The sequence below is a fragment of the Trichechus manatus genome, unplaced genomic scaffold, assembly GCF_000243295.1.
Source record: "Trichechus manatus latirostris isolate Lorelei unplaced genomic scaffold, TriManLat1.0 scaffold00119, whole genome shotgun sequence".
NCBI classification, from domain to species: Eukaryota; Metazoa; Chordata; class Mammalia; order Sirenia; family Trichechidae; genus Trichechus; species Trichechus manatus.
The window spans coordinates 1,542,156-1,563,129 of record NW_004444055.1 but is presented as its reverse complement, the minus strand read 5'-3'; the positions used below and the strand labels follow the sequence as shown (position 1 = coordinate 1,563,129).

General features: G+C 40.6%; 1 protein-coding gene across 1 annotated transcript in view; it reads left to right on the top strand.

Moving 5' to 3' along the window:
- Window positions 1–20,974, top strand: part of POC1B (POC1 centriolar protein B) — a 141,051-nt gene that overhangs the window by 21,562 nt on the left and 98,515 nt on the right. The window contains exons 3-4 of the mRNA XM_004384192.2: window positions 7,531–7,702; window positions 12,003–12,182. Coding sequence (XP_004384249.1) covers window positions 7,531–7,702; window positions 12,003–12,182 — 352 coding nt within the window. The remainder of the gene's footprint in view (window positions 1–7,530; window positions 7,703–12,002; window positions 12,183–20,974) is intronic.

Genomic DNA, 20,974 nt, shown 5'->3' with positions numbered 1-20,974 from the left:
TCTATGAATTTCTTTATTCCATCCTTAATTTCTTCTGTAACCCAGTAGTTTTTGAGCAAGGTGTTGTTCAGTTTCCATGTGTTTGATTTTTTTTCCTTGCTTTTTCTGTTGTTGGTTTCTACTTGTATGGCTTTATGGTCAGAAAAGATGCTTTGTAATGATGCTTTGGATTTTGTTAAGGCTTCCTTTATGGCCTACTATGTGGTCTATTCTGGAGAATGTTCCATGTGCATTGGAAAAGAAGGTATACTTGCCTGCTGTTGGGTGGGAGTGTTTGGTATATGTCTATGAGATCAAATTGGTTGATTGTAGCATTTACCTCTTCCTTGTCTTTGTTGAGCTTCTTTCTGGATGTTCTGTCTTTCACTGTAAGTGGTGTGTTGACGTCTCCTACTACTGTTGTGGAACTGTCTCTCTCTCTTTTCAGTGCTGTTAGAGTTTGTTTTATGTATTTTGGAGACCTGTCATTGGGTGCATAAATGTTTATTATAGTTATGTCCTCCTGGTATATTGACTGCTTACTCATTATATAGTGTCCTTCATTATCCTTTGTGGTAGATTTTACTTTAAAGTCTATTTTGTCAGAGATTAGTATTTCCACTCCTGCTGTTTTCTGAGTGTTGTTTGCATGATATATTTTTTCTATCCTTTGAGTTTTAGTCTGTTTGTGTCTTTAAGTCAAAGTGTGTCTCTTGTAGGCAGCGTATAGATGGACCATGCTTTTTTAATCCAATCTGCCACTGTCTGTATCTTTATTGGTGCATTTAGCCCGTTTACATTCAGCGTAATTATTGATAGGTATGAGTTTAGTGCTGTCATTTTGATGTCTTTTTTTGTGTGTTGTTCACAGTTTCTTTGTTCCATTTTATTTTCTGTGGTGAGTCATTTTTTTTTTTATGTATTTTCTTTTCATCTTTTTCATTGTTGTTGATTTTGTATTTGCTGAGTCTTTATATTTTTCTTGTTTTTTATTTGGACATGTAGGACTGTTAGTTTCCTTTGTGGTTACCTTAACATTTACCCCTATTTTTCTAAGTTTAAACGAGTCTTTTATTTCTTTATATCACCTTAACTTCCTCTGCATATGAAAAATCTATGTCTACATGTTTTAGTCCCTCTTTTTTGTTTTAATGTTGTCATCTTTTACATATTGACATCTCTGTTTCCCTATTTTCTGTGTTTTAGCTTTGATTTATTTTTGTGACTTCCCTATCTGGGTTGATATTTGGTTTCTCTGTCCTGTGTTCTAGTCTTGGGTTGTTATCTGATGTTATTGATTTTCTTATTGGAGGACTCCCTTTAGTGTTTGTTGTAATTTTGGTTTGGTTTTTGCAAATTCCCTTAACTTCTGTTTATCTGGAAATGCCCTAATTTCGCCATCATATTTGAGAGACAGTTTTGCTGGATATATAATTCTTGGCTGGCAGTTTTTTTCCTTCAAGGCTTTATATATGTCATCCCATTGTCTTCTTGCCGGCATTGTTTCTGCCGAGTAGTCCAAGTTTGTTCTTATTGACTCTCCTTTGTAGATGACTTTTTGTTTATCCCTAGCCCCTCTTAAAATTCTCTCTTTATCTTTGGTTTTGGCAAGTTTGATTATAATATGTCTTGGTGAGTTTCTTTTGGGATCTACCTTATGTGGGGTTCGATGAGCATCTTGGATAGATATCTTGTCATCTTTCACGATATCAGGGAAGTTTTCTGCTAACAAATCTTTAACAATTCTCTCTGTATTTTCTGTTATCCTCCCCCGTTCTGGTACTCCAGTCACTTGTAGGTTATTCCACTTGATAGAGTCCCACATAATTCTTAGGTTTTCTTTGTTTTTTTAAATCCTTTTGTCTGATTTTTCCTCAAATAAGTTGTTGTCAAGTGCTTTATCTTCAGTCTCACTAATTCTGACTTACATTGCCTTAATTCTACTCCTAGGATTTTCTGTTGAGCTGTCTAATTCTGAAATTTTCTTGTTAATCTTCTGGATTTATGGTTGCTGTCTCTCTGTGGATTCTTGGAGCCTGTTAAATTTGTCATTATGCTCTTCTCTAGTCTTCTTAAGTTCCTATATTGAGTATTCTACATTTTTACTGATTTCCTTCCGGATCTCTTGAAGAGTTCCGTATATTAATGTTTTGTATCCTACATCTGTTAATTCCAAGAAATTTTCTTCCTCTGGAAAATTTCTAGATTCTTTATTTTGGAAGCTTGCTGAAGCCATCATGGTCTGCCTGTTTATGTGATTTGATATTGACTGTTGTCTCTGAGCCATCAATATGTTAGTATATTTATTTATGTTTGCTTACTGTGTCCTAGCTTCTTGTTTTGTTTTATTTATATATGCCCAGATTGGCTGCTCATGTGAGCTAGCCCCATCACTGGCGCCCTCAAAGCTCCAACATCCTGCCACCAGGTTGCCAGACGTGCCACTAAGTATGTGAGCTCAGGATTCCGCCCACTCTTTGTGTATGCGTTCAGCTCAGTTGTCCAAGTAGTCAGCCACCAAGTGTGGTGCAGGCTCTCACCTGCAGTCCTAGACAGGCGTGGGTGATTGGTGTAGGCACAGGCATCCAGCTGCAGCAGGGGAATACACTCTGAACAAGGCAGGGGGGCGATGGCTGCCCCCGAGTGTCTGGGAGGAAAGCATGTCCCTGTTCCCTAGAGCATGTAGGTGGGTGGGTTTTGCAGCCAGACTATGAGCACCCAGTGTTGTTGGCTGTAAGGACTAGGGGGCAGCTCTTATCTTTGGGCCCCTGTTGCAGGTGGCTAGGTGGTGTGAGTGGAGCCTCCAGTCCTCAGCCCCCCTGATGTGGGTAGGTGCAGACCCTGGTTAATGGGCAGAGCAGTGTCAAATGTCACGAATCTGCCACTTCACAGGTGAAACAGTTGAAGTTAGACTTTAGGTATATACCCTGTTGTACTGTGGTAATGAGGGCCTATGCTGTTGAGTTGGGCCCATACAAGTCTATGCAGGGGGAAAGGCACTCAAAGTCCGTGGATCCCTTATGCCTGTGCCTAGGCAAAGGAGCTGTGCTTACCCTGAGTTCCTGGTTTAGGTGAGCTGGCAGATTATTGTTTCCCCGTTTGTTAAGTTGTTCCCTCTCCAAGGGCGGGAGAATTGTTCAGGGCATGAGATGGGTCCTACTTCCGGCCCAGGGGACTCGGCAATTGCTGAAGCCATCGCGGACCCAGTGCAGAGCTGGGAACAGGGAGGTAAATGGAAGAGAGTTTTTTCCTTAAGGGGAGTGTTTCTGATCCCTGCGGTAGGCCATATGCAAGTACTTATCTTTCCTCGATCAATGGCTGGTTCTCACTGGCTCTGAATGGCTGAGTACACTGTCTGCCGCTGGGTCTCTCCCATGTGGAAAGTGCCTCTCAAGTGCCACTTGCTTGCCTCACCGCGCACCCTGAGCTGATCCGAGCTGAAGGGCTCTGGCTCCCGCCAGGTCAGGTGTGGCAACCCCTCGCTGCTTCCGAACCATCTCTTCCTCCCCTGCCACTCAGTCTGATTCAACTTTGCCTTTGATGTTCAGAGCCCCTATATTATCATATATAATCGATTCACTTTTTTTTTCTAGTCTTTGTTGTAAGAGGAACCATCGGAAGCATCTGACTGCTCTGCCATCTTGGCTCCGTCTCCTTATTGTTGTCTTTTGATGAACGTTTCTTAATTTAGTGTAGCACAAATTATCTTGCTTTTCCTGTATAGTTAGTACCTTTTGTTTCAATGTTTTAAGAAATCTTCACCTACCCAAAGTCATGAAGATATTCTCCCATTTTCTTCTAAAAGTTTATTGTTTTACCTTTCAGATTTAAACTTTACACTTATATGGAATTACTTTTTGTGTATGGTATAAAGTGTAGAAGTCAAGATTCACTTTTTTCCTTATGAATATCTGGTTGACCCAACATCATTTTTTTCTTAAAATAATATTTTATTGTGTTTTCGGTGAATGCTCACACAGTAAATTAGGTTCCCATTTGACAATTTCTATCAAATTGTTCAGTGATATTGATTGCATTTTTTTAAATTTTACTGTATTTTAGTTGAAAATTTACAGTGCAAATTAGTGTCTCATTCAAAAATTTATACACAGATTGTTTTGTGGCATTGGTTGCAATCCCCACAATGTGTCAGTACTCTCCCCCTTTCCCTTTATACCCCAGGTTCCCCATGTCCATTCATCCAGGTTTCCTGTCCCTTCCTGCCTTCTTGTCTTTCCTTTTGGGCAGGTGTTGCCCGTTTGGTCTCGTATACTTGATTGAACTAAGAAGCACATTCTTCACATGTCTTATTGTTTGTTTCATAGGCCTGTCTAACTTTGGATGAAAGGTGGGCTTTAGAAGTGGCTTCAGTTTTAAGTTAGTGTGGTGTTCAGGGACCATAGTCTTGTGGATTCTTCCAGTCTCTGTCAGACTAGGAAATTTGAGGGGTTTTTTTTTGTGAAATAGAGTTTTGTTTTACATTTTTCTCCCGCTATGTCTGGGACCCTCTATTGTGATCGCTGTCAAAGCAGTTGTTGGTGGTAGCCAGACACCATCTAGTTCTTCTGGGCTCGGGCGGAGACTGTGGTTCATGTGGTTCATTAGTCCCTTGGACTAATGTTTTGCTTGTGTCTTTGGTTTTCTTCATTCTCCTTTGCTCTGAACATGATGGGACCAATAGATGTATTTTAGATGGCCACTCTCAAGCTTTTAAGACCTCAGACGCTACTCACCGAAGTAGGGTGTAGATCATTTTCTTTATAAACTATGTGATGTCAGTTGACCTAGGTGTCCCCTGAAGCCCCAATGACTTGGTCCCTCAAGGTGTTTGGATGTGTTTAGGAAGCTTTTGTAGCTTTGCCTTGGTCAGGTTGTGCTGACTTCCACTATATTGTGCCTGGTGGCGCAGTGGTTGAGATTGGCTGCTAACCAAAAGGTCGGCTGTTCAAATCCACCAGCTGCTCCTTGGAAACCCTATGGGGCGGTTCTACTCTGTCCTATAGGGTCACTATGAGTCGGAATCAACTCGATGGTGATGAGTTTGGTTTTTTTTTTTTAATATCTGTTTAATGATTTCCCCTCCCTCATAACCATCGAAGTTTTTTTTTTGTCTGTGTATAAATGTTTTCTTGGGTTTTTATAATAGTGGTCTCATACAATACTTGTCCTTTTGTGATGGACTCATACAATACTTGTCCTTTTGTGATGGACTCATTTCACTCAGCATAATGCCCTCCAGAATCATCCATGTTGTGAGATGTTTCATGGATTCATCATTGTTCTTTATTGTTGCATAATAGCCCATTGTGTGTATGTACAATAATTTGTTTATCCCAACATCATTTCTTGAAAAGACCATCTCTTTTCCCCATTGTCAGAGTGATAATTTTAAAGCTTAAATCAGATCATGAGATACCCCTGCTCAAAATCCTTCTATGGTTCCCCATTACACTTAGAATAAAATCCGCACCACTTACCATGGCTTCTTGCCTGGTGTCTGCCTCCCTCCTGACTTCCCCCACTGCTCCCCTTCTCTCCTCTCTGCTGTGGACACACTGGCCTCTTTGCTGTTCCTTTGTTGTTGGAAGTGCTTTACTGTCTCAGCCTTTGTATTTGGGGTGCCTTCTGCCTGGAGTACTCTTTCTCCATATCTTAGCCTGGCTCCTTATTTCACTCAGGTCTCTACTCACGTGTCCCTTCCTCAGAGAGGCCCACCTCACCACCCCATCCAAAGTGAATGAATGGATAATATATACAAGAATCCTCTGTACACATAGCTGTTCTTAATGATCTGTCTCCCCTAGTATATTGTGATTCTTTGAGGGGAGGGATTGTGTCTTATTTGCTTCTGTATGTCTTGTTTGCAACATAATACTCAAAAATAGGGTCCAAAGTTTAATGCATATGATAATTCATTGTTTTTCCCTATGTTGTCTGCATTAGCTTTAGATAATTCAGGTGCTGATATAAATGTTTTATAATTTGGATAGGCTGTGGTGAGACATCATCAACTTCTAGTACTTTTTTTTTTAAGAGGGTAGTATGCAGCATTGTAACTTAAAACTTATGAACTCACTTTAATTGGTTTACATGGAAATAATGCATAGCTTAAGTCCAAGGGAATTTTATCTCTGGCTAAAGTATTTAGAAAGCTTTCAGTAACTTTATATAGCCAGGCCCTGTTTCTCTTCTTCGGAGGCCCTGGGTGTTGCAAATGGTTAATGTCCTGAGCTGCTAACTGAAAGGTGGGAGGTTCAAGTCCACTCACAGTTACCTTGGGAGAAAGGCCTGGTGATCTATGTCCCAAAAATCAGCCACTGAAAACCCTATGGAGCACTGTTCTACTCTGACACTTGTGGAGTTGCCATGAGTTGGAATCGACTCCATAACAACTGGTTCGGTTTTTGGTTTAGAACAATAATACTAATTATATTTGAAGTTAATAAAGTTGCATTCTTTTTCCTAAGCATTTTAAAATTTAGACTTAGTGATTCTCACTAACCTAATTCCTATTATTGGGGCTATTCTGGGGCTACATGCATATAATAAAATTTGATTTTTAGGCAAGAGTTAGATCTATCTTTCATTTATTATTAATTTTTTGTTCAAGGCATTTATTTCCACCATTGATTGTGTCTGTTTTTCTTCTCTTAAAGCCTTAAGCTAATGTTAATACACATGACTCTTTTATTAATCATAGAATATCATAAAATGACAGAGAAGAAAGAGACTTTTAAGATCATCTTATCCACCTGTAAAAGACATTACTGGGTCGATTGGCAAAACGGTAATATAAATGGTAGATTAGATAAAAGTATTACATCAATGATAAATTTCCTAAAATTGGTAACTGTGCTATGGGTATAAAAGAGGATATCCTTATTCTTAGAAAAATATACTGAAGTATTTACGAGTAAAGGTGTCACGGTGTATACAACTTACTCCCAAATGGTTTAAGAAAAAAAAAATGTGTGTGTGGTGTGTGTATACAGCAGCGGGGGGCGAGTACACATAAATGAACACCAGAGCAAATTTTAAAACAGATGGCAAAAATATTAACAACAGGTGAATCTGAGTGTTCTTTGTATTATTTTTATAACTTTTCTGTAAGTGTGAAATTATTTCCACATTAACAGTTTAAAAAATCATCTCATCCAACCCTCTCAGGAAAAACATTCAGTCCTCATGACAGAGGTTAAGTCACTTTCCCAGTCACCCAGATAGTTAGAGGCAGAGCTGACAACTAGTCCAATGTAGTCTCTTATATTGTGCTGCCTCCTTCTAGTAAATAAGTAGTTACTGTGCTTTAACTGAGTACAAGCTCCAGTAATCCTGCTTTGTGGGTACACAGGACACAGCCAAGCTTGCTTATTAGTTATGTAGCTTTTGGTTTCTTTTAAAAATATTTTTGTCATTAGCTAGTCAGCCGTATAACCCCCATCTCCTCTATTACCTGGATGCCTTGGTATTAGATATGCTGCCCCTTGTAATGAGACATGTCTACATTTGTGTTTTAACAAACAGTGGTTTTGTTCTTCTGTTTCTTGATAGCTACTGCTTCTTGGGATACATTTCTCATGCTATGGAATTTCAAGCCACAAGCTAGAGCTTTCAGATTTGTGGGTCACAAGGATGTTGTAACCAGTGTGCAGTTTTCTCCAGTTGGAAACTTATTGGCATCTGCCTCACGAGACAGGACCGTTAGACTCTGGATTCCTGATAAGTAAGAGAAACAAAAAAAAAAAAAACACTCAATATGCTTTGGATTTAGAAATGTGAAAGAAAGCTTGAGTCTGGCTGATCCTTATACACTTTTCGGGAGTGCCCAAACTCCCCAATTATCTGCACTATCATCTGAGTCACATACAAGGTGTACTGCTATTCTTCTTGTAAAGTCTAACTATTCCATATAATTTTTTTCCTCATCTTTAACTTATAATTATGTCTTCTATTTGAAATGGTTTCTAACTATGGAAATATGCTTAGTATGTCTTAAGTTTTTTTAAGAGGTGGTGTTTACCAGTTCTTTTATAAATCTGATGTAAGCTTTAGACTGTCTCCTCAGAAAGATAGACATGTACGTATATAACCAAAATTTTAATATTTTAGAGGGATTCTTAGCCTCCTAATGCCCATTCATGGATCCTTTAGGAACCCTTAGATTCCTATTAAAACCTGTATACCAGAACTAGTCTTTGATTAGTATCACTTATTACTGGGCTCTAGAATTTTCTTGTTAAGAAAGATTTCTGACAAAACTATAAATTGTTGCATTTTAAAGAGGCTGTTCAAATCTTAGGTAATAGCCCATGTAATTTAAGCAATTATTGATCCATAATAACAAAAAATTAAACTTTTTAATTATGTAAATTTTCAAACATACACGAAAATAGAATGAATAGCACAGTGATTCCCCCCTACCTCAGCATACCCATTATCTAGCCTCAACAATTATCAGTATGCTTCCAATCTTGTTTCATCTACCCCCCCATTTTTTTTTTTTTTTGGCTGGAGTATTTTTAGAACAAATCCCATACATCACATCATTCCCCCTATAAAAACTTAAGAGGATGAGAATTTGAGTATTTTCTGTGACTCTGATTGTAACGGGATTTAATTTGAGGTATGTAATTGAACAGGCCCAAGCACTCCCCAATGAAAGAAAGTGTATGGGGCATTCCCCTGCTGCTGGGCACTTTTTTCTGCCACCATACAAGGGAAGTCCCATGCTGAGAAATCTGGACATTATCCTGATGGTAGTAAAAACTATTGAAAAGACTTGACGTGTTATAATGATAAAGTGGGTGGCAGTATAGAGGGAAATTGTAGGGTGAAGAGATTGGTTTTGGGTCCAAGAGGAGAAGCATTTTCCAAAATTCTTAACTTTGAGAATTTGGGCCTAGTGTTTTTGCTGTCTTCAGCACAGTGCAGCCTCAGCCCCCATTACTAATTCAAGGAAATCTCAGTGAACAAACTGTGCAAGGGCAGATGGGCTAAAAGCACACTCCTCATTAATTTGTGCTAGCTAATCTAAGTGCAACAATTAGGCTTTTGCAGATGTCTCTAGTTTCTCTTCCTAATATGTCATAGTGGGACCAGGGCATTCGTGGGAATGGAGATGGGAATGAAGCTCATGTGTCTGTTATCTACTGCTGCATAACAATCTCCAAAACTTAGTAGCTTAAAATAATAACTATTGCTTCTCACAATTTTCTAGGTTGTCTGAATGGTACTTCTGCCCCATTTGGTGTTGATTGAGATTACTCATTCAGCTCCATTAAACTGGCAGCTGGCCTGGACTGGACTGGTCCAAGGCCTTAGTCACATGCCTGGGGCCTTTGTGCTGGCTGTTGCCTGGGCACATTAGTTCCCCATGTGCCCTCTCTTTAGCAGGGTAACCTGCGCTTCCTTACAGCATGGTAGCTGAGTTCCAGGAGAGTAAAAGCAAAAGCTGATGGGTCTTGTAAAGGCTAGGCCTGAAACTTGCACAGTGTCACTTCTGTCACATTCTCTTTGGTCAAAGTAAGTCACAGTCCCAGCCCAGACTCAAAGGGAGGGAAACAGACAGAACCCACCTCCCAAGGGGAAGAGTGCACAGGGATAAGAGGAATTCTTGGCACCCATATTTGCAGACAAACACCATAGCTGATAGCTGGAAGGCTAAGAAAGGACAAGAGGGAGAAAGTATGGTAGCAGGCCTGGCCTAGGAGTTACTCACAGTAGGAGATCAAGAGAATTTGGGCTGAGAAGGCAGGTAAACAGGTATGAGGCAGAGAGCCTACACAAGGCAAGGTGAGAAACTAGGAATTAGTTAACTATCAGCTCAGCAAACAATGCGCTCATATCTCAGTTTCTTACATGCTTCCTGGTGGGACAGGATATAATGGTTAGGCCGGCTTCCAGGTGAATGAAGGAGAGCTTTTCAGAAAGAAGGCAAGCAGGTTAGCCTGCTGGAGTGTAGAGTGTAGAGCTGAAGAGCAAGGCAGGTTTTGATGATACTGTTTGTCTCTTGGCTTCCTGGTCATTGTGAATGCCAAGTCTTTTTTATATGCTTTTTCCAGGCCTTATACTTGAATTCAGGCCAAACTGTACCCTTAACTTTTACTCATAGAAATCTCCCTTGAAACCTCACTGAACTAGTTCCTGAATGCTGCCTCCTAATTTTTTAAAAAATATTGATTAATATTGAGAGGTTATTCTTGGTGTAAATCATATACCAGGTGATGGAAATTTATGATAAAGTCACCTTTGCCTTCTACTGGAAGGGTAAGCCAGGTTGTTAAGTATTGCCCCTCCCTAGTGGAATTCAACACAATGTATTGAGCTCTTACATGCCTGACATTGTGCTAGATGCTGGCTTACAATGATAATAAATCATCATCCCTTTCCTCAAAAAACTTACCGTTTAATAGGAGAGAAACTGGCCTATTTAAAAAAAAAAAATCACTGCACAATGTAGTAATCCTAATAGATGTAACAGATAGAAAGCAATTCAGCCTGTCCAAGTTGGTCTGGGGAGCTTGGGGGTGGGAGAAGTAGTGCAGGCTGAGAAAGCAATAACTACACAGGCAAAGATGTGATTGAAGCACTGTGATTGTTCTGAGAGCACAAAGTTCAGGTAGTGGCAAGAAGCCTCATCAAGGAGCTTGAGGATTGTGCTTATGTGGAGGGGAGCCAGTGACCCATTTACTCTGGGATTTACATGCTTGGAGCTACACTTTTAGCAAGGCCATAAGCCCAGTATATAGGTGACTGGGGGGAGGAGTGGGTAAACGATTAGAGCAGGAAGACCAGATAATAAGCTTTTGCAATAATCTAGGTGAAGAGTGATGAGGATATATCCACATTGAGACGAGTATCACTGGCATAGAAGGCATAGGGATTCAAAAGATATTTAGGAAGTGAAAACGATATGGTTTGTTGACTGGATGCAGGAGGAAGGAAGGAGGGGGTAGTTGAGTGTGACTTCCATGCTTAGAGATGGGCAGATGTTGCTACGAAAAACCAAGGTGTAGCAATGCAGGATGAGGTGTGGGTATGTGGGAAGTCAGTGTGAACATTTGCAAATCTGAGACGGATGTATTGTGTCGGACTAAATTCTGTTTCCTGTTCTTTTTTCAAGTGCTTATGGCAGTTTTCCCCATAAAGTATCGCTAGTATAAATACAGGTTTCTAAATGGAAAAAAAAAAAGCTAAATCCCAAGTATAGTGAAAGGTGAAAGTGCTTTGAGAAAGACTAACACAAAGTAGTATTTCCCAAATGTCGCCTTATAACTCCAATGCTATCTAGCCTGCCCCTAAATAATTAACAATCTTTCTGCATCTTCTCCTCAAATGTCTCACATTATTTTCTCCATCCCTTTTCCTTTGCTGAGGGGAAAAAAAAAAAAAAAACTATCTGAAATTTCAAGGTGTTGTGAATTAAAGTACAGTATGCTATTCCTATTTATCCTTTGTTTTGCTTGTGAGTGTAAGATAGGGCCTAGAGGTGAAGGAGGTCTTAGGGATACCCTGAAGGTGTCTCAGTTCTCATTACTGGTGAATGGAAATGTAGGTGGGGACTAGAAAGCCAGATCCCTGGGGTCATTCTATATAGAGGCAAATGGCATATAGAATGTTTCCTCTTTCCCAATCCAGACTAACTTCACACAGCTAGATTTCATTGATTTTAGCTTTTCTGTGTTCTAAGTTCTTCAAATTGTATCCTCCTATTTGTAGAGGAAAAACAGGAACTTAAAATATATGGTAGAAATCCATTCAAAATACTATTTTGCTAGCTTTCAGTTAAAATCAAAACTGCAAATGAATGTCAGGGTGGGGTCAGCCAGGGCCTTTCTTGTTAAGTATACTTTAAGTCTCAAAACCAGTTTGAAACAATATTGAGGAAAAGTATACTGCAACACCACCTTTTAACACCTTTGTTAGTGTTTACAAGAGTTCAGCCATTTTAAGTTTCAAAGTTGATTAGATATTGGTTATAATGAAATCAAATGAGTTATAAATATGAAACTGTTCATTTCTAGGAAGGGGAAATCCTCTGAATTTAAAGCTCACACTGCCCCTGTTCGAAGTGTGGACTTTTCGGCTGATGGACAGTTTCTAGCTACAGCTTCTGAAGACAAATCAATCAAAGTATGGAACATGTACCGCCAGCGCTTCTTATATTCCTTGTACCGCCATACACACTGGGTACGCTGTGCCAAGTAAGTGCAAAAAATTTCATAGTAAGATTTCCACTTTTTTTGACTGAAGTTCATGTTAACCTGTAACCTCCAGAAAAGAGGATTGAGGTAGAATGCATTCATTCATCAAATGTTTATTGTGTGCCTGCTATGGCCTGGGAACATAGTAGTAAACAAAACTGTCAAGAACCCTTGCTTTCATGGAGCTTACATTCTAGAGAGGGGAGACAGACAATAAGCAAATAGGAAAATAGATATGATATAGTAGGTCAGATGGTGGTAAGTGTTATGGAGAATAATAGAGCTGAGTTAGGAAGGGGGCTGCCATTTTAAATAGGATGGTGAGAGACTGCCTCACGGAGAGAGTGACCGTTGAGTCACCCAAAGGAGAGGAGGAAGTGAGGCTTGAAGAAATTTGAAAAAGGGGTGTCCTGGGCAGAGAAACAAGTCTAAAAGCCCTGAGATAGGAGCGAGGTGGCATGTTTGAGGAAGAGCAAGAGGCTGATGTGGATCAGAGCGCAGGGGAGGAGGGAAGAGGCTCCGAGGGAAACTGGGGCCAGGTCAGGAAAGGCTCTGGTATATACCCTGAGTCAGATGAGGTGACATTGGAGCGTGTTCATCAGAGTAGTGTCATGAGCTCTCTGTCTACATGTTAATGAGATCACTCTGACTGCTGTGTGGAGAGTAGACTGTTGGAGGTTGGGGCAAAAGCAGGGAGACCTTGTTAGGAGGCTGTTGTAGTAGTTCAAGTCCCGGCTTGGACCAGGGTGGTGGCAGAGGAGATTGTGAGAAGTGGTTAGATTCTAAATATAATTTGAAGTTATAATCAATAGTATTTGCTCTCACATTGGTTACGATAGAGAAAGAGAAGGGTTAAGAGTGACTCCAGGATCTCTAGCAATAATCTGTTGGTAGACAAGTGCTTTTGTAGGTGTTATTGTCAACTGTCAGCTAACAGCCCTGGATCCCTTCCTATACCTAAAATACACTGCTAATGGACTTATGCACATATCTCATTTCACCATCAGATGTGCCCTGTAATGGAAGGGCTGTTATTTTATTTTCCCGTTTTGCAGATAAGGAAACTGGAATTTGGAGTGTTAAAGTTAGGGCTCATTTAAAAACTCAGTTGAAAGCGACAGAAATTTAAATTCTTTTTCCTTCCTCATGATGGTTGATTGGCTGACGTATTTGATAACCGTGGAATAAGCAGCAGGACACAAGAGCCTGGAACTTGAATACCATCAGGTCTCTCTCTGTATCTTGTCTCTGGGTCTCTCTACATTGCCAACTTCATTCTCTCAAACACCCTGATGCTGAGGCCACTACTAGCTCCAGGGTTAAGTCCTAACAGCTTTGTGACCAGAGAGGAAAAGCTTCTCCCTTGGCTCCTGTTAGAAAAGACCAGGGGTGACAATGGCCTGGCTTGGGTCTCATGCCCACTCCTTCACAAGACAGTGAGATACTGTGGTTTAGGTCCAATTTCTGGCTTAGACCAATTACCTTGGTGTCATGGATTGAATTATGTCCCCCCAAAAATGTGTGTATCAATTTGGTGGGGCCATGATTCCCAGTACTGGTGGTTGTCCTCCATTTTGTGATTGTAATTTTATGTTAAAGAGGATTAGGTGGGGTTGTAATACCCTTACTAAGGTCACATCCCTGATTCAATGTAAAGGGAGTTTCCCTGGGGTGTGGCCTGCACCACCTTTTATAAAAGAGATAAAAGGAAAGGGAAGCAAGCAGAGAGTGGGGGACCTCATACCACCAAGAAAGCAGTGCCGGGAGCAGAGCACGTGTCCTTTGGACCTGAGGTTCCTGTGTTGAGATGCTCCCAGACCAAGGGAAGACTGATAACAAGGACCTTCCTCCAGAGCCGACAGAGAAAGCCTTCCCCTGGAGCTGACGCCCTGGATTTGGGCTTGTAGCCTACTAGACTGTGAGAGAATAAATTTCTTTTTGTTAAAGCCATCCACTTGTATTATTTCTGTTACAGCTGCACTAGATGACTAAGACACTTGTCCAGGGACGAGGGGGTATATTAGTTTTCTACGGCTGCCTCAACAAAGTACTACAAACTGGTGGCTTAAGACAACAGAAATTTATTCACTCACAGTTTTGGAAGCTAGAAGTTCGAAATAAAGGTGCCAGCAGCAGTATGTTCCCTCCAGAACCTCTTCCAGCTTCTGATGGTTGCAGCAATCCCTGGCATTCCTTACTCCAATCTCTGCCTTCGTCATCATGTGGTTCTCCCTGTGTGTCTGTTTCTGTGTCTCTGCTTCTTATAAGGACACTAGTATGACCTCATCTTAACTTGATTGCATCTGCAAAGAGCCTGTTGCCAAATCATGTCACATTCACAGGTACCAAGGGTTAGGACTTCACCTTATCTTTTTGGGTATACAGTTCAACCCACAACAAGGGGCATAAACCTCATGTGCCGACAGTGGGGATAGAGAGGAGGAACAGTTCTCACAAGAAGAGGGTATGGTGTAGATGTGGTCACTGGGGAAATAGCTGTGAACCCTGCAGCCACCTGGTGCATGTCTGCTGTGTGAAATAATGTACCTAGGTGTCCCCAAGTAGGATGTGGTGAAGTAGAAGTTTGAGCCTGGGCCTGCATGTCTTGCCTTACTGCCCACACCGTTAACCACTGTTTTTGCTCTCAATAGGACATTGTTGCTCAGGAGATGTTGATTAAAAATCTATGGTAATGAGAATTATGAGAATAAAAAAAGAGGGTAGATAGGAAGTCATACTTTTATTTTTTCTTTCTTCTAAAGATCTCAGCCACTTTTTGGCTCTGGCCATCTCAGTATTATTTCTATATCTGCCATATAGTAATGTGGTTAAGAATACAGACTCTGGACCTAAATCTATAGGTTAAAATCCCAGCCCTGCCACCTATTAGCTGAGTGACCTTGGGGAAGTTACCTAATTTCTCAGCGCCTCAGTTTTCTTACCTGTAAAATTAGGACAGTGCCTCCCGCATAATAATTACTATATAAATCTTAGCCATCATCCTCGTCATCATCGTTGGACATCTCATTTGTGTTAAAATTTTAAAGATATTATGTAATCTGACTTACTTTATTATCTAAGAAGGTGACAAGTGGTGGCTCAGTGGTTAAGCACTCAGCTGCTAACTGAAAGATATGGCAGTCTGCTTCCATAAAGATTACAGCCTTGGAAACCCTATGGGACGGTTCTCCTCTGCCCTATAGGAGTCAGAATCAACTTGACAGCCAGGGTTTTGGTTTCGGGCTTAAGGAGTTGATGTGTGGTGGTCCCCAAGTGGCTGGTCAAATAATTTATATTTATTTATGAAATGATGTCACTAAGAAGAGGAGGCAGAGGTCTATCATCTAGTAGGTTAAAAATGTTGTCCTCCCTTTTCAATTCAAGGGTAGAAAGCTATGGTGGAACTCTGTCACTTTTGTTTGCTTAGCATCCAATTCTCCTTTTTTCTGGTAGCGACACCTGAGTTTTCGTTGAGGAGCCAGTTCTCTCCCACTTTCCCTCTGAACATTATGAACTGGAGTGGTCCTGTCTCCAGCAGTAGGCATTCTGCTCAGGCTTGGCCATCAGGAATAGAATGTCACCCTCCTGTAGAAGTTAGTGAGTCTCAATTCCAGCACTCTTACTGGACCTGCAGAACTTTCCTCTGGGATTGCTTTCTTTAGGCTTATTTAAACTTATATCGACTGAGGGACATGGTGGGCAAAGAACTGACCTGAGAACAATGCTGATTGAGAGAAGAACAGCTGTGAGATGAAGACAGGCTGAATTGTTGTCTAATCACATAGCTTAGCTTCAGGATCTAGCCATGTCTCAAATTAGTGAGTGTGTGTGTGTGTGTGTGTGTGTGTGAGAGAGAGAGAGAGAGAGAGAAAGAGAGAGAGACATAAGTCTTAAAAAAAAAATCCCTTTGCTTTAAAAAAAATGATGCTTTTCATAGGAAGTAATAGTGTAGCAGAGCTTTGAAAAAGTGGGAGTTATCTTCATATCCAGTGATATCTAGTGATGTGCACCCCTGCCACTTGTTTTATCTCCATTCTCAACACTACTGCCTTAGTTTCAGCATTGTCAGCTCTTGAGGAGACTTTCATAGTAATCTAAATGTTGTCCCTGACTATAGATTTACATTCATCCCAATATTGCCTTCAGCATGACCTTTATGAAATGCAAATCTGGTCAAGCTGTTCCTCAGCTTGAAGCCTGTCAGTGACTCCTTGCTCTGTTGTGTATACTCTGCCTCCCTATTCATTCTTGCCTTTTGTCCTTTTCACCCCTCACCTTATTGCAGCCATACAGCGTCCCCCAAGCGTGCAGTGCTCTTTTATGCTCTGTGCCTTTCCTCATGCTGCTTTCCATCCCTGGAGTGTCCCCCTTCCTCTACCAACTCTTCACCATCCTACTCTGCATTTCTTTCTCCCAGAAATGTTTCTCACTCTCTCATGCTGAGCTGCTCCCCAATTCCTTTATGCCACCACATTGCCCTGTTTGTATGGTCTCTGTCGGCTTAGGTCTCTCTTCCCTATGAGACTTTGAATTACAAGTAGTTTATTCATATTGTATGCTCTTACCAGGGACTGTTCTATAAATTTTGTGGATACCACAGGAAGTAAAACAGACAACATTCCCACAATCCTGGAGATTCCTCTACTGAATGGAAGCAGACAGTAAACAAATGCATTAGCGATAAGCGCTCTGGATATAAATCATGTAAGATAACAGACAGATGTAGCTTTCTTCCCTTGAACTGAAAAGGAAGAACAACATTTTCAGTCAACTAGATGATAGATCTCTGCCTCCTCTTCTTGTTACCTTATATGATTTGTAGGTGAGAGGTGCTTTTTTATATGTGGAGTCAGGGGGGCATCTCTGCTTTGGGAGAGTGTTCGAGGCTGAGTCATATACTGTAGGATGTTAGTTACTGGGGTGGAGAAGGCTCAGAGAAGTGGTGCAAGTATGTAGGTTGAATGAAACAATGAAAAGTTCATGAGTAGGCTTAGGTTGACTTCTAAGGTGGAGGTAGACTCTGTTGGGAGTTTTCATGGGCTCTTCAGGGAAGATTCATTTTGTGGATCTTTTATATTAAAGATCCAGGGATATTTTACATGCCTGTTATGCATGGAGAATTCTTACATTGCTTCACTGCTTCACTGTCTGTTTTGGTGAACTCTGTTCAGATTGATAATTTGTATGCTCAGCACACGTGGTCTTAATAGAATGTATTTATCTTGTTAGTAGGTTGTGGTTCTGAGGTTTGTTTTGTTTGTTTATTTAATCACTTGGTTTCTTACTATTCAGAGCGAATGATTCATGTGAAATTCTGTACAGACCATTCTGGAGGTCTTTCTTTGATACAATAATTTGGTTAAATTTAATGAGTAAGGATTTCATCTTCTTGGCAACTTTTGATATACACGCTCCACAACATTATTACAGATTCTTTCTCACACGTTTACTATAATCTCTTTTCTTGCTCATTTTATGCAGTTAGAGAACAAGACAGAGTTAAGACCAACGTCTAGAGGGTCCAGTGACTACTCAGGTCCAGCCTCCCAGAATATTTGTGCAACTTCCTGTAAGAACTTAGCCTTTGTGGGGTCGTTGTAGTCTAGGACTCTCTTCCAAAGGTCTGCCGAACCAGAAACCCAGTTTTGATCGTATAATCAGAGGTGAGAGAGCCCAGGGGGAACTGAGTCATGACTGATAAATATAGGAGTATCTGAAATAAAAACCGGATGCCAGTTTACTTATTTATAATGCCAATACTAATTTTCAAGGGGAGTCAAACATTTTCAACCCTCAGTCAGGGCCTTCTTCCTTTTTATCAAAGTCAGAATATAATCAAAAGGCTGCCCAATGGGCTCTGGAACTGAAGCAAGGGAGTTTGTTGAAAAAAATCTTTTTGGATAGCTTTTTCAGGTTAGGATATTGAGATGGGCCCATCTCTTCTACATAGACTTGCCAGGAAAACTAAATGATCAGTTCTTTGGGTCAAATACCCTCTCTCCTGGGCCAGGCTGGAGATATGATGACTAGCTCTTGCTCTTTATCTCTTGCCGTAGCTTGATGCCTCCTCTCTGTTGACACAGTATCTTTCAGGTGACACAGTCCAGTCAATTAGTTTCAGCAGAGAGGCAGCATAGAATAGTGGTTAAAAGCATGAGCTCAGTAGCTTGTCATCCTGGGCTCATGACTTAACCTATCTGTTCCCCTGTAAAATAGGGATAATGAAAGTATCTTCTTCATAGAGTTATTGTGTAGATTATTAAACAAGTTAATGTATGTAAAGCATCAGTCAGCTGTTACATTCCAATTCTTCCCCCTAGAGATTATATTGGAGTCAGCTCACAACCTCCCTGTAATTCTTCTTTGCCAAGCCTCGTGGACTGTTGCCCTGTGCGCACAAAGCTTTGTATTTGACCAAAGACTCAAGGAGACTCCTAGGCAGAATTTTGGGGCTTCTGCTCTTCATAGCTCCCTCTTCTCTTGTACCCTCCCTGAAAATTCTAGCCCCTTTAGCATTTTTGTATTCTAATTTCTGTTTCCTCTGCCCAGAAAGACTGCTTCTCTTTCCTTGGGCTGTACTTCCTTGTGCCATGGTTTAGAAAGTGCCCCCAAAAAGATTAGTCCAAAGGACTAATGGACTACAACTACCATGGCCTCCGCTAGGCTGAGTCCAGTAAACTAGATGGTGCCCGGCTACCACCACTGACTGCTCTGACAGGGATCACAACAGAGGGTCCCGGACAGAGCTGGAGAAAAATGTAGAACAAAATTTTAACTCATAAAAAAAGACCAGACTTACTGGCCTGACAGAGACTGGAGAAACCCCGAGAGTATGGCCCCTGGACACCCTTTTAACTCAGTAATGAAGTTACTCCCAAGGCTCACCTTCCAGTCAAAGATTAGACAGCCCCATAAAGTAGAACGAGACTAATGGGGCACAACAGTCCAGGGACAAAGACTAGAAGGCAGGAGGGGACAGGAAAGCTGGTAATAGGGAGCCCAAGGTTGGGAAGGGACAGTGTTGACATGTTTTGGGGTTGTTAACCATTGTCATAAAACAATATGTGTACTGTAAACCTTCATCTAAAGTAAAATAAAAAAAGAAAGTGCCCCCAAGCAGAAATCTGGGATAGATGTGTTTCCCAACTCTCAAGATTCACAACTCTGTGCTGTCTCATGTCCATGCTAAAAACAATTACCTCATATATTTTGTCCATGTATGATTGTAGGGGGAGTAAATTTGATACCACTACTCCTCCCTGGCTGGAACTGGATGTTGTGTGAAAGGAATTTAATAGGACCTGACAAGCCAATCTCAGAATTAGTATGGATGAGTAAATATGCAAGAATAGCCAAGAAAATTTGGGAGGAAAAAAAAATATGGGAGAAAATTGTCCAGCCAACTCTGAAAACATACTATGAAACAAAAGTAATTAAAACATGGTGATAATGGTACAGGATTAGGAAAACAGGTCATAGAGGCCCAGAAGCAGACCCATGCGTATATGAGAACTTAATTTATGATAAAGATGGTGGCTTAGTCATCTAGTGCTGCTCTAACAGAAGTACCATGAGTGGATGGTTTTAACAAAGAGAAGTTTATTAGAAGTTTATTCTCTCACAGTCCAGCAGGCTACAAGTCCAAATTCAGGGCATCAGTTCAGGGGAACACTTTCTCTGTCATCTCTGGAGGAAGGTCTGTGTCATCAATTGATTTTCTCCTGCTCTGGGAGCTTCTTTGCGCAGGAATCTCAGGTCCAAAGGACGTGCTCTGCTCCTGGCATTGCCTTCTTGGTAGTATGAGGTTCCCGTGTGTCTCTGCTCCCTTCTCTCTTTTATATCTTAAAAGAGATTGGATCAAGACACTATCTAATCTTGTAAACCTCATCAGTATAACCTCATCACTGTGATAGAATTTATAGCACATAAGGAGATCACATATAACCTCATCATAGTGATAGAGTTTACAACACATAAGGAAATCACATCAGATTACACAACCGTACAATACTGGGAATCATGACCTAACCAGGTTGCTACACATATTTTTTGGGGGTCACAATTCAGTCCATGACAGATGGCATATCCAAACAATGGGGAAGTGGGTGGATTACTCAGTACGTGGTTAATATATAAACTTGTTTGGAAAATATATACTTTAATTTTTATTTGACACCATATGTATGTAAAAAATGTAGATGAATTAAACAACCAAACATTAAAAATCATCCAAGTAGTAGAGGGTTAAGAAAGTACCAGTAGAATTGTACCTAAATTGTGTTTTTAGATTATTCCTTATTATTGAAGACAGAAAAACTTAATTTTCTTCTTATGAATGCCTTGATGGTGCTAAATTACTCATAAATTACTTAATTTTTTTAGGTAGCTACTATCTAAATAACCTTTAGTGCTTCGGAATTCACAAAAATGTAATAAGTACCAATAACACTATTAAAACATTTATAATGTGCCAGGCACTCTTTTAAGCAACTTACATATATTAACTCATTCAGCCCTTACAACAATTCTGTGAGAGAGATTTTTTTTTTATTGTTGTAATTAAATGAAGTTTACATTTCAAGTTAGTCTCCCATACAAAATTTTTTATACATACATTGTTATGAGACCCTAATTGCTCACCCCATTCTGCGACAGCACACTCCTGCTTTCCGTCGCTGATACTCCATGACCATTCAACCAGCTCCTAACTCTGTCTGCCTTCCCATCTCACCTCTGGACAGAAGCTGCCCATTTAGTCTCTTGTATCTACTTGACTAAGAGGCACACTCTTC